Here is a 14,756-nt window from a genome sequence, read left to right on the forward strand (position 1 = left end):
ATGCAATAAAAGCTTTTGAGGCAAGAGACCTACCTCACAAGAAATTAAGTCAAAATGTTTACTAAAATGAAGGTTCGTAGAATAGAATCATAGAATGGCTTGGGTTGGAAGGGACTGTAAAGATCATGGTCTATGGTTGCTTTATTCTGACTTGGAGGCTGGCCTCTAATGTCTTATCCATGGACTTTTCCCGTAAATACGTCTAATAGAGACCAAGCTGAACCCTGAGAAGAAAAGGTACACTCTGTTTGGTAAGAATTGCTAGTTAACTTGGTATGTAAAATCTGCAGCTACTCTCTGCTTTTAGCTTGTCTTTGGTGGCAGATATGCATGTGTAACACACGTACAAAAGTCAAACATTAATTCCCGTGATACAGGTAGAGATTTCCTAAAGTAGCAAGCAGTTCAAAGCTACTCTGTTTCTTATTTTTTCAGTATGAGAGTCTTGTGCAATAAGGAAAATGACTACTGCAGAACACATGTGGAGCCATGTAACAGGATATCTTTGTCAGGAACTCTGCTCACATATATTTTATATACATCAATTAAAAGATAACAGGTTTTGTTTTGCTTTGTTTTTGAAAAGAGAAATGCATTAGCGTTTCATTGCTTGTGCTAATCCATATGAGTTATTATATTAAAACTTAAAACCTGGCCACCCTTTGCCATGTTCGAATTTGGTGAAAACTGAAAACATCACACACCATTAAATTTTAGGTCCTTGGGGCCTGATTGTGTAGAGAGTTAGAATCATAAAATCATAGAACGGATTGGGTTGGAAGGGACCTTGTCTTGTTCCAACCCCCTTGCCATGGGCAGGGACACCTTCCACCAGACCAGGTTGCTCCAAGCCCCATCCAACCTGGCCTTGAACACTTCCAGGGATGGGGCAGCCACAGCTTCTCTAGACAACCTCTGCCACTGCCTCACCACCCTCACTGGGAAGAATTTCTTCCTAACATCTAATCTAAATCTTCCCTCTTCCAGTTTAAAGCCATTGCCCCTTGTCCCATCACTACCTGCCCTTGTAAAAAGTCCTTCCCCAGCTTTCTTGTCGGCCCCTTTAGGTACTGGAAGGCTGCTCTAAGGTCTTCCCCAAGGCTTCTCTTCTCCAGGTTGAACAACCCCAACTCTCTCAGTGTGTCCTCATAGGAGAGGTGCTCCAGCCCTCAGATCATCTTTGTGGCCTCCTCTGGACTTGCTCCAACAGGTCCGTGTCCTTCTTGTGTTCAGGATGACCTGGTTCCCTTTGCTACAGAATGTTTTCCAGGATGCACTAATGCAGGAAGAAAAGTTCCCACAAGCAGAAATGGCAGATCTTGAAAAAAAAATGGTACTAAAAGGAGTCAAGTCCTGTGCAGTCCTCCTTCACCTTTAGGATGCTTCCTTCCTACTACTTCTCAAAGTTTGGACATGGTTTCAAGCCAGGAAGGAAGAAAAACCTGGGAAAGATCTGAGCAGACCATCAGCAGGTAAGGGAGGAACTTGTAAGTGGAAAAAAATGTATTGCTGTCCTGACTTTTAAACATTCAAGCCCCCAAGCTAAGTCATGAGCTAAGAATGCAGCTTAGCAAGAGCTGTTGTACAACTGAATGTGTGTAAGCCTTTCGTGTTTAATAACGTTGACTGAAATTCAACCTTTTCTCCTTTGTGTAGAACGGAAAGGATAGATAGGAAGATGCTTACAACATTTGTCACTGCAAACACTTTTGCCAATAACATATATACACAACATTTTAGCTTGCTGGCTGTTTATTGAATGATCTTTCCTTTTTCTTCTTTCACGCAGAGCATGCCAGCATCCAATATTTAGTCTGCTGATATGTTCACAAATAATTTTTCACCGCTTCTCGCCCACATTTATTTATAGGTGAACGTATTGTACACACAGCCAAGCTTTTATATAGAATGCCTCCATATTAAAATGGAAACTGGTTGTACATCTCTAGCACCAAGCTTCATTTTTTTAGAATCCATTAAATTAGCATAATCCAGAATGTCATCCAAACTATATCTTTTCACATAAATTTAAAAGCTGTCCTTTCATAAGTGAAAATAAACCCCAAAATAAATACAAAGATAAATGAACTCGTATCTCTTCTGTGTTTATAAGACTATGACTGCAATCATTTGCATGCATGCTTACGTTTAGCAGTAGACTTTCTGCAGATTCTAATTACAGTCTAAAAGGGTCTCATCCAACTCCCACTGAGTAAGTGGCAAAAATCCAATTGATTTCATGAAAGGTGAAACATATACTAAATCTGGCACAGGACAAACACAACTAAACCTCACTTAGATGTGAAACTGGAGCCCCCTAGATATCTGCCAAGGAATGCACAGACATAATTAATGTCAGGACATCAATGAAGTCTTTGATATAACTTCATAATTCATATTTTTTAAAATTAGCCCTATATCAGAGGGAACCATACTTAAAGGTTCCTGTCAAAGAGAGAATTTTTAAGCACAGCCTGACATTAAAATCTTATCAACTCACTTGAAATTAAGTCAATGAAAAATTAAAGCTAATTTCAAATAAGCTTATGTTACATTCATAGACTAAAGGGCACTTGTTGAATCCTGAGAGTAAGCATACCTTTTCATATGGAAAAGATCTTCACATTTGAAAGGCACAGGCCAGAAAAGAGGCTAAAATGCACCATTTTAGACTGACTCTAAAAATGTCTGGTTTTTCTGTCAGTTTAAAGTTAATGTAAGGATACAGAATAATCACAGAAATAAATTGTTAATTTAAAAATCTGGGATAAGACTGCCAAAAGTGATAAGTGCAAAATATGGTTTAGATAATGGGGTTAGACATCTAGAAAATGCATGTTTAATAGGAACTTACTACTGCTCCATTCTGATATTTTAGGCTTTGTATTAGAAACCATGAGAGTACGAAACAGTCTGATTTAAAAAAAGAGCAAATCCACAACATTATGAATTCTAAAACACTGTGGCTGTCTTCACCTAAAAACCTGTAGGTGCATAACACAAGTCTTAGATTTTTTCTGCTTTTAAAGATGCGTGGAAAAGTCGAGTGTCAATTATATCAGCATGCTCTTGGAGGTGACCTATTAATGACAATAGAATTATTTTGGCTTCAACCTAGTACAGCTGAGGACAGGATCTGGCCCTAAGATTATAAACCAGATACTGCTGCAATGGAAGATAAGTCCTATTAATGCAAACAAAATGCACTTTATGGAAAGGTTTTTTTTTTCTTCCAAGATATACCACCTTCTTGCTAAGAACTCAGAAAAAGTGAAGTTAAAAATATTTTGGAGCTCACCGTCTAAGTGGTCACTATTTCTTTAAAATTCAAAAAGGCCTTCCCTTGAGTAACAGCCTTATCAGTTTTACTGAATTAATGTGTCCACAGGAGGGAAGAAACATGTTTCTGTGTTTGAGTGACAGTGCAGATGTCACTCGCAGCCTGCAAATTCTCACAAACGCGAAGTCTCATTCCTCAAAGCTCACCTTATTGGTGACCAGCTGACATTTCCTGACCCCATTAACTCACTTATACAATCACACGTGGAAATCCCTACAACTCGAGACTACCACAACTACTGTACCATATTTTTGGACACGATAAGAGACAATTAGGGTTTATGTTGCTGGCAACGTATGAAAGTTATTGAGGTTGTAAAGGACAGTGAAATATATATTTTGATTTCCTCTACGTAACAGCAAAGAGGGATGCTGCTCTTATGAGACATCAACGAAGCCTGAAGGTGAAGAGTACCAATGCAAGAACAGCATGTTTCTTCCTTACCAGCATACATCAGCTTAATACCTCTATTTGCCATCCTGATTAATTAAGGAAAATCCATGAGGGATTCTTTCATAATTAACTATGGGATGCACACTTCTATGTTTTCCATCTTACATCTACAGTACCATCCTATTTTCCCCACACATTTTTGGGAAGTTAAAATCTACTGAATAAACTTTGGCTTCAGATATTCAGAAAAGCTACCGAGTAAACTAGTTCAGTGGATAATTGAGATGATAGCATCGTGACTACAGCGTTCTATAAAAACTAGAGCGTGGTACAAAAAAAAAGAAAGACAGAACCAAGATTCGGATAAGACAGCATTTTAGGTTAAAGGAATTCAGATAAACAGGATTTTAACTGACCTTAACATTTACAGGAATGGAACATATCCCCCTGCAGATCGCTTCCTATTTAATCCCACTGTAATATCTGAAAGGTTAACAAAATACACACTGCCACAATTAACTTGAGGCACATTGACTCGATACAGGGAGGAAATGAGTTTGCTGTGAATATCAGCCAGGCCTGTGGCTTTCCTTTCTGTAATCTGTTTGCAAGCGGCACGTCTGACTGTGAAAACGGATGGACTCGGGTCTTAGAGACAGGATGAGCAACGGCTGCCTCTGCCTTCCCAGAGAGTCCCGCTAACCTGGCTTAGGTCAAGCCCAAAGGGAGCACCTCCAGAAATTAAAGGACAGGCCAGCAGCTATGACCAATTTAATTATTGAGGGTTATACTGAGTGAGCCAACTAAAGGCTATGTCATAATAACTGGTTGGTATCTGTGAGGAAGCCATTTCTGATACGAAACATGCTGCCAAAGCCACTTTGAGGAGAGAGGACCAAGCTGATGGGGTTTGCAGTTCAGCTTGCAAAACCCATCTGGCTTAGCTGGAGCTGTAATTTCCAGAGCCACACAGCCTTACACCTAACAGAGGAACCTTGCCTTCCCATGTTCTCCCTAGCTTCTGACCCACCCAGCAAGGCTCCCAGGGCAGCTGGTCTTTTCTGTCCAGGTTCAGCTTATTTATTAAGAGGAGCCTGATTGAAATTTATGACCTTATCACTGTCACTGAGCATTCAGGAGAGGAGGTTGCATCTGGGCGAGATGAGGCTGATGCCTCCTTCTCTAGGACCTGTTTGCTTGCAAAGGGCTTCCAGGAAATGCTCCACCACGCAGCTTTCCTGTGCTTCCATTCGCCCTGCAGATCCAGTGGGTGCAAGATCCCCAATTAACCAAATGCAGTCAGCACCGAAGCACTCTATTTTCAAGTATTTGCATTTTAACTTGAATGTACACAAAGTAACACCTCTTCCACAAATGACTAGTATGTCGGGAGCTTTAAGGTATCTATGTGCACACATACACACAGACACAGAGCTGCAAGCACAGAAGTGACATGGATCTAAAATGCATGGCAGATCTGGAGTAAGAGACACCCTTATTAATCTTTAGAAAACAATCCGTCTAATCAGTCAAGACTTGATCCTGCTGGAGGCTACACTTTTCCTTTTTAACCTAGCAATAGCTATGACCATGCCTTCTTTTGATTTCAAGGGTACTATTTATATATGTGAGGTTATGCGTATGCAGAACTGGTGCAAGCAGGAGAACTCCATTTAGTGCAAGGCTGAGCCCTTATTGTTATTGCATCTGACATTTCCTTCGTGTGGAGGAAAATCCAGCTCTGCATTGTGTCAGCACGTCACAGACCCGATTTTGGCCCACATTTCAACAAGCTTTGCTTTGCTTGTATCATGCGAGAGCCTTTTGCCAATGTGGGTTTGGTTTTCTATGTACAAAAGTTATGCTTGCCATGCTACCTACAAAGCCATTTGTGATACAATGTGCCTGCGTACCTGGTTGGGTAATTTTCAGCAATAATGACAGGGCGCAATCATCTTTAGATCTGATCTAACTTCTGCCTTCGGCAGCACACGTGCTGTTCCCCACTGAACTTAAAGGAAACTGCATATGCACGTCTCTAAGCAGCGTGTTGCCAGTGTGCTTATTTATGCATACAGCCGGTTTGCACAGCTTTGTGATCTCCTGGTTGATATGTGGGAATCTCTTCATCATCTTCCCATCTGCCAGGTACACTCAGCTCCTGAAAATTACCTTCCCCCAGCTGGTACACACGGAAGGCCATTGTACTGAATAACAGTCTTGATGGGTGGCAGTCATAACATAATAAAAGGATGGTAGACTGCTATTAACTTACATTGTATGCTACTCTTTACATGCTTTTTTTTCTTCTTTTCCCAGTCTTCCTCCATGCTCCTACCATCTATCAGCCTCTGGAGGTTTATATCACTAACATCTTGAAATCCACTTTAAAGAAAATGGGTTCAATCTTCCCCTTGATCTTTACATAAAACACTGACATCAAGAGGGAGTCCCACGTGTGGGATGAACATACAGAATATGCTGTTTCAGATGAAGTTTTGTGGCTATTAGGATCAGAAAGCCACCTGAATTCTCTGTCTGGTGTGAGCGAGCAGGAAAACCTTCAGATATTCCGTGATCCTGAACTTTTCTGATCTTTTTCAGGCCTTGACTAATTAGTACCAAATTCAGAAAGCAAAAATTTAAGCGTGAATTATTTATCACGTCGTATTTATAAAATGTACTGCAATACACATCGTGGCCCAGTTCACAACAACTACAGATAAGATTAATCTTTCACCAATGCCATACTCCTTAATATGAAAATATAATTATCTAGCTGAAGAGTTTCTTAAATTACATACTTTCAAACTAGTATGAGCAGAATTTATCCTTGTCCTTCCACTGGTCCTAAGCCAAGTGGAAAAAAACATTGGAAGCAGAATTGACAAAACACGTTGGCTCTGTCTGTCTATCAAGATTTCCAGTGCACAGCTTACATGGCCCTGTCAACATCTCAACTCCAACCTGGTCTTGAATACTAACGTAATATTTTCCTCCCTGAAATGTGATCCTGAAGAAGGGAGTTCCAGAACTGCAGGGGCACATTGAAGGATAAAGTGCTCAGTTTGCAGTAAGTCCCCTGCAAGTTTCTATACATTTATCTTGCCCAATACGGAAATTAAAAAAAGAAGGATAGCACAGAAATTATTCTTACCTTTACGTGGAGTAATTTGTGTCTGCATTTGATGTACATTTACAGACGTGCATGGGAGTAAGAATAAAGTATTTGTTGCAAATGTCTTTGAGAAAAAGCCACACCTTTAGTCTGTACTACCTGCAAAGTACATTTTCTACAGTTTCCTCTGGAATGCTACATCCAGAAAGATGTGTAATAAACTTTTAGAGTAAGTGTGTACAAATATATCTCTGTATATTTACTGTACTTTTAAAACCAGTTTTCTCCCTTGAAGAAACTCACAATGACCACAGGAAAGCCTACCGACTGTTTCTCTGATGACCATCAATAATGCACAGTGGAGTTTTAAAGCCTGATAGATGGATATATTGACGGTAAAGAGGCTCAAAGAAAGATTGATGCAGTCCAGTGAGTGAAGAATGCAAGCTGGAGGAGGGGACATTAGTGAGCTTATAAAATGGATTTTCTTGGGGGAAAAAAGCCCTTTTCAGGGATGTATGACTGGTATCTTTGAAAAGGAGCTTTGTTGTAAGCAGTGTGTAGAACTTTCTATTTTTGCATTTTATTTCATTCTTAAAAGATTTTTTCCATTGTATGTTCTAGGTATAATTTCATTGCTTTTGCTTCATGCTTCTAGGAGTTGAGCTGCTGTGATGATGTTCTCTTCATCAGAAATAGAAGGCATCCATTGGTTTAAGGCATAAATAAAGGGGTAAAGTAACAGTATCCTAAATGTTGGCTGCCTGATCACCCTGCTTTGCTCCAGACATTCTTCCAACTTGTACTTGTTTGAAAAACAATGAAAATTTCCAAATGAATTGCTGTTAATATAAATACATTTTGTTGTCAGGACCACTGGTGGTTCTGCAGTTATGGGCAAGAATATAAGTTTATGTCCCTCCAGGGCCTCTACAGAGAGCTGAGGGAGATTAACCAATATTTTAGGCAGCTAAGTGTGAAATACTGGTAGGGTCAATAACTTGCCCCCCGCTGCTTTTATGTTAGCTGTCAAAAGCTGGTAAAGAGACATAGCAGTATGGAGTCAAGTGCAGGTCTGATTGTACTGAGATCTCCAGCCCGGACTCTCTGGCTTCACTGAATATTCCTCTCTGCCTCTGTAATCATGAGAACTTTTTGTCAAACCAACATTAATCTGCTCTCCATAACTACCCTTCTGTGTGACAAGAAGCATGGGAAAATGGGAGAAGCATAAAGACAACATTTTGTGACCAAACTCAGTTTTGTATGATGGAGCTGCTGTAATGACTCTTAGCATTCAGAAAACACCTATCTGCATCCCCAGGTATGACGGTCCCAGGATTCACCGTACCACAGGTGCACCCCCTCTGGAAAGGGCTATTCAAGGAGAAAAAGTCTGCAGGATTTCCAGATGATCTGCATCCCTCCTGAGGATTCTTTTTACAGAAGGCTAACATCTGGCTCCAGGTTTGGAGCCATCCTCAACTAATCTGAATATAAATTTAATGAATGCCAATTATTGTCACCATCATGAGTGATTTAAATACGGGTAAGCTCAGCTGATCTTGTCTCAATCTATTATTTAAAAGTTTGCAGTCACAAGTCCAGTGCTATAACTGATGCAATAGCAAAGCAAAACAACCCACCAACCCCCCCTCAAAAACCCAAAACAACAAAACCCCCAAGGTTTACAAAGGTAATTGCTAATTTTACCTGTCCAGCCTGCAAGACAGCAGCAGTAACCAGTGACAGGATCGCACCCATCTGCATGGCTACAGTCACAACGTTCACTGCAATTAAGACCATATGTTCCATCCTTCCAAAAATATAAATAAAAAGTCTCTCAGTAATCAGTTTTTTGTTCTAAAATGTGCAAAATCATCTATCATGTCCCTCTGAATGCTGAGTCGCATTTTTTAAATTAACATGCAGAGAAGATAGAAACTACTCAGTGCCCAACATTTCTATATAGAACCAAATGAGAAATCACTTTAAAAAATGATGTTCCAGAAAATGCAGATAACACGGCAATAGCTCTGATAAAATACAATGCAAAGGATAATACATCTACTTGACTGCTAGAACCCCAATCTGTTATTTACACATGATTTCCTTCAGATATCCATAGACAAAGTGAGATACTGACCTACTGCACATTGAGAAGAGCTATGTGGCCTATGGTTTTAAAGGGGATGCAAGACCATCCCAGTTGTACTTACAGGACACGGCTGGTCGCAGTACTCCCCTTGCCATCCAGGTGAGCAGAGACAAAAGCCATCAGCCGGCCTGCAGGCCGCTCCGTTTGTGCAAAAACACGTCTGGTTACAGTTAAGACCCCAACTTCCACTTGAACATGGAATAGAGCAATCCACTCCTTGCCACCCTGAAGAAACATATGAGAGAAACAGCATTCGGGATGTTGTCATGAAAAAAGCAAGGTAGAGACAGCAAGAAAGGCAGCTTGCAAACTGCAGTTCTTTAGTTCTAGGACCAATTTCCTCCTGATCTTGGTGTAAATTGAAGACTATCTTGGGGTCAAAGACTGACCCTTTAATTACGACCTCCCAGCTTCATCTACCAGCATCTATACATACGGAAGGGTGACATAGTTATCGCTGTGTTGGCTGTTTACCAGATTAAGGTGTCTGATGCCTCTCTGGGAACTGCTTGGGCACAAGAGAGAGTGCAGTACTGTCTGGCAGGCTGGAGACCTGCTGATGAGCAAGAATGCAGGAAACTTGCCATTCAACGTTGCTTGTTTCTTACTTCATATTTTTTTTGAGAATGCTCTTTAATATAAAGAAGCTATTACACCTAAAAAAAGACCAAGGCCATCATTTCTGACCATTAAGGCTCAAATCTTAACTACCAGCTGCACAATGGCTTTCATTACACTGCAGCTGTATGAAATGGGGTTGAGCAGTAACTCATGGTTTATACACCCTCATTAAATGGGGTTCTACACTGATCCATTAATTCATGTTGAAATGCCAGATTTTATTGTTATTTGCCTCATTTCTGTTTTAGGGCTTATGTATGCCATACAGGCATAGCTGATGTTGGTATTCTGGGGAAAGGCACCGCTACATGGGGACATAAGAGACACTGTGCTAAGGAGCAGTACAGGACCTCTCAAGATCACTGGACATATTGGTTACGCTCACTACCAAGCACATGAGGGAATTATGGACATATCTGTGGGAAGAAAAGATGTTACTCTTGCAGAGAGACTCCAGAGCAAGCAAGACTTCTTGTTTCCCCAGATAAAAGACAGCCACATCCTGCAACCCCATGCTAGCTCAGGAGACAGAGGATACCTGCACATGGCTGGGGTGTCACAGTGTCAGGGTACGGGGAGCTGAGGATGGCAGCAAGGGCAGAGAGCCAGGGCCCATCCCACAGTCCCCAAGCGCAGGTTTGGCAGCCAGGGTCGGCTAGGAGCCCAAATCACCAGGAAAGCCTACGGGAATGAGACCAGTCCAAGGTCGAGACAGGCAGGCAGTCTGCAGGTCAGGGTCAGGTCTGGTGAGGATAACCACGGCCGGGCACAGCCCCGTGCAATGGGCTGAAGGAAAGCCAGGCAGGAGGCTGTCTCTGCTCTCTTGCCCAGCTGTGTCACTGTAGGCATGGAGGGAAGAACAGAGGCTTTTGAGTCCTGGAGAAATGGGGCAGCAAAGTGATGGAGAAAAAAACCCCAACAGTCTGGGGATTGCTTTGCATTTCCTCTGGAGAGGAGCTGTGGCTCTGCCAGCACACTCAGTTCTGTGACCCGTTCTTGCAGCAGAGCAGTGAAGTCTGGCCCCTGTTCAGGGCAGAGACAAAACATACAGTCAAGCCCCTGTCGAGTTCTGATACACGGGCAGACTGTTGAATTACTGACAGGCACAAGAAAATAGTGGAGTTACTGACTGCACAGCTGTGCCACTTTAAAAGGGGACAAGCATTGATGCCCAATTGCAGACAATTGTTAAATCTGAATTTTGTTTACCTTCTTTGCAATAGCACAGACCATCCACAGGGGAACACGCACCATCATTTTTGCAATTGCAAACTGACAAGCAATTGGTTCCGTAGGTTCCTGCCATGCAGGTAACGGTGCAGTCATCTCCCTGCAAACCCCAAAAAAGTCAGAGTCAGTTAAAGAAATCTGAATCGCAGGAAATTCCCATCTCTGCACAGGGAGGCTTTCTCTTTCGAAACAGTGAGCAGAGTGTTATGAGTTGATTGCTGAGTCTTCAGCACTTGAGCAGTCACCGCTGCTTCCCGTGATTATGATGCAATTAGTGCTTTGATTGACTTGGAGGAAAGGGACAAGTTTCTGGCGTTCATTCAGCAAGTGGGTAAGTTACAAAAACAAACCTCCTAGAACAGATGTTAGATCATTAAGCAAAACATCACTTACGAAACACTAATCACAAAATATACAGTCTGAAACCGTGCAAAGACTGCTCTGCATTTCTTGGAAAATATATTCCAAGAACAGGGTTGTTAAAAAGCTAAAGGATCTCGTACGTGCTCATCTTCCACAGACTGACAGAAAGGAAAACTACATGGCAGGTGATTTAGACCTTTTTGACGTGTAGCTGGTACTTGCATTTGTTTTCAATTAATTTGCAGGAGATTGTGACTTTAGGACGAGTGCTGAACAAGGCGTGATGCCTATGTCAGGGAGAGGGGGCACACAGAGCAGAACACAGAAACAGGTAGTCCCTGTCCTATTTCTGCTTTGCATGTGGGGAAAGTGAGGGGAAGGAGAGTAAATACTCGTAGGTTACAGAAACAGAATATTTCAACAGTAAATTACAGTATGCTGTATGCACTGATTAGCTTGTGTGGCTGAAAGGAGAGACATAGTTCCTATTAACATTGTTCATCGGATACAACAAGGGAATTAAAATGTGAGCACAATTCCTTTAAACCTACTTACAGAGTCCCATAGTTGGGTCTACATATGTTAGCATATACAAGGTATTTTTGCTCCTTTTTCTTCTATGTGTAGTCCTGACTTTCACGTCACAAATTACCTCCTAAATTTACTTCCTCAGTGAGTCAAACTTTAATAATTTAGTTCGATGTCAGAGAACGCTATCCTACTCCAAAGTTAAACAGTAACTACATTGCACAGTGTGACCTATACCATAGCTCAGGGGAAAAGATATTGGTCAAAATGTACTTTTGCAGGTGAGAGGCTTCACTTTGATAGGAGGATCCATTTATCAGGAGATAAATGCACAAAATGTCAGCTTCCCTATGCCATGGCAAGTACCTCCAGGAGCCTGTATATCACAGCATCAGACACTGAGACAGTAAAAGGAAATACGAACAGATTTCTGAGCACCATAAACCCCCAAATGCTTGCTGTAGCAGTGCTGCCTAGCACCAGTATGACTCATCCTATTTTATACTAAAACCTTTGGTTTAGGGGGAAGTAAAAGAAATGGTTAAAATACGTACCGCTCAGAAGTAAATCCTACAAGTCTCTGATTTTTGAGTGAAAGCAGTGTTTGTAAAAGATGCTATCTTTGACCTTGGTGGAGTAAAACAAGTTCCCCTGAAAAGGCCTGGCAGTAAAAGGTGCTGTCTTGACAGCCGGGAAATCCAAAGCACGCTGCCCCTCATTACCCTGCCAGCGTGCCTACAGAATGAGCTACGGGAACCCGGAGCCGAGTGGGATGGCAGAGGGGCACTCAGTCTCCACGCCTAATCAATCCTCTGCCTTTCTCCTGTATGCGACAATTAGACAGCCAATTAGTGCCACTTAGAAAGTCATATCTTGTGTGAACGAAACTCCCAACTCATTTAATGTACAACACAGAACTGCTGGTACTGCTAATAATTTCTACGACAACTGACCTTATCTGGATTTGAACTAGTGATCTAGAAGTAAAAGAAAATTCCTTTGAAAAGGCAAGTAGAACAGAGTGATGCACAGCTAAAATATCCCCGTGGAATCAGAGGAACTAAACCAGCGTCTGGGCCACGGGAGGAAGCAGAAGGTGGATTTCCAGCTCCTCAGCTGACTCTCTGTGACCGCAGATGAGCTCGTGTTAGGCGGTAAGTTCTCCCCGGCCATGTGCGCAATAGGCTGGTGCGGGTTCACCGGATTGCTGTAGACTGACTCTGCGTGGAGGGCAGTCAGACACAGACGCTTTGGGTATCCCAAAGAAAAGGCACTGTATACAAGCTAAACATCAAGCTGTTTCGTCTTTATTCAACGTGCCTTTGAGTTTTGGCCTTTACTTTAATGTACTACATTTTATGGACTAACAGCGGTTGGTCATTCTGGTTGTCCACCTTATATGTACCTACTTTGCAAACAAACCTTAACTGAAATAATAACTGGCTTAATGAGATTTCTATCCCGGAGTTTGACAAGTGAGACCTTCTGAGCTCCCTGACTGACAACTGCCAAATACACTTAACTTCTTAATTACATAAGAGGAAAATGCACTTGAACTGTAGCACTGGCTCTAAGATTTTATTAATTATAAATGCACACCCTGTTATTAACATTTTGAACTTGATTTGGGAGAATGACCTATGAAATTAAATGCATTCAGGTACTGTTAAAGATATGTAAATTCCTCCTCCCTCTCACCACCTGCCCAAGTGAATAATGTCGCCATGTATGTCTATCCAGTTGTTAATGAGTTATATATTCTACTAAACTGATTTCAAACATTGTGTATTGAATCTTCACTCTTGCAATATGGTACTTTATATTTCTATCCTATTTAGTAAAATTAATCAACAGCTGTGCTCCTTATGTTGATTATTCTTTTTTCTATTAAGATCGGGAGGTTAATGAGAGTAGTGAAATGCCTGGATGTGGTATACATGATAGGAAGGAGTAGCTAATTCAATCAAGCATATACCCCTGAAAATGTTAAAGCTATATTAAGAAATCTAGCTATAAATAACTTGGTATTTTACATCTCTCTTTTCCAAGTCAGAATGATCCATATGGACATCACAAACTTTCAAAAGTGCTTCATTTTCTTCATCATTTTCACTTAGAAGGCCAGGTTTATCAAAATACACCCCTGGATTCTCTCCAATGCATTATTTCCGAATTTCAGGGCTCAAATCTGACTCTAACATAATCAATGGAAAAACTCTCTTTATGGGACATGGTACGAGGGCCAGCTCCGGCAAATGCCCTGCACTGTGTGCGAGGCAGCCTGGTCCTGCCCTCCGCCTTGCCTTACACCTGCCCAGGTCCCAGCCTGCGAGATGGCAGCTCGGTGCGACCGAGGGCAGGGTGTCCCACACCTCTGCACAGCTGCTCAGAAGCTAACGGGAGTGAGCCTTCTTTTCTTCAAAATCCATCTAATGGGAGTATCCCAACACAGCAAAGGTACAGGTGGGGGATTTGTGATCCCTGGGGACCCTGAAAAGTCAGCTTTAAATCGAAATGATTGGTGGCAGTAACGTAACTAACACCACCTATACGACCTTCCGTACCTTAAAGTACTTCAGAAATACTAATTGTTGCTGAAACTAAATGACAGACCTTTCTAGCACCGCCAGAGGTTTGGGCATAGAGTTCTTGTTATTGTTAATTCTCCCCTATGTATTGGGGGTTAGGTCCAAGGAACCAAACTCCATTAATAACTCAGGCTGCCAGCTCACATCCATCAGCATCAAATATTAATAGACTCACGAGGGCCAGAGCATACATCTTTCCGGATGGCAGTCAATAATATGTCTTGTTTCTGTTCAGGGAGAAGGGAAGATTTTCTTCCACAAAAATTACTATTGTACAATATTAGTAGAGCTTAAAGACACACTGCTGCCTCAGGTGTTAGCTGTGTTAACAAGCTCTGGACACTTCAGAAAGTGTTTTCCCTGGATTAATGTTGCCCTAGCAGATTAGATTTCTTGTTTCTGTTAAAATACATTCAT

At 41.6% G+C, this 14,756-nt stretch overlaps 1 protein-coding gene across 1 annotated transcript in view; it reads right to left on the reverse strand.

The window, feature by feature from the left end:
- The window catches only part of MEGF11 (multiple EGF-like-domains 11), a 214,063-nt gene that overhangs the window by 49,515 nt on the left and 149,792 nt on the right, over positions 1 to 14,756 (reverse strand). The window contains exons 11-13 of the mRNA XM_009697720.1: positions 10,840 to 10,960; positions 9,071 to 9,234; positions 8,565 to 8,667 (exon numbers count right to left, since the gene is read on the reverse strand). Coding sequence (XP_009696022.1) covers positions 8,565 to 8,667; positions 9,071 to 9,234; positions 10,840 to 10,960 — 388 coding nt within the window. The remainder of the gene's footprint in view (positions 1 to 8,564; positions 8,668 to 9,070; positions 9,235 to 10,839; positions 10,961 to 14,756) is intronic.

This window comes from Cariama cristata, unplaced genomic scaffold (assembly GCF_000690535.1).
Source record: "Cariama cristata isolate BGI_N322 unplaced genomic scaffold, ASM69053v1 scaffold2033, whole genome shotgun sequence".
Taxonomy (NCBI): domain Eukaryota; kingdom Metazoa; phylum Chordata; class Aves; order Cariamiformes; family Cariamidae; genus Cariama; species Cariama cristata.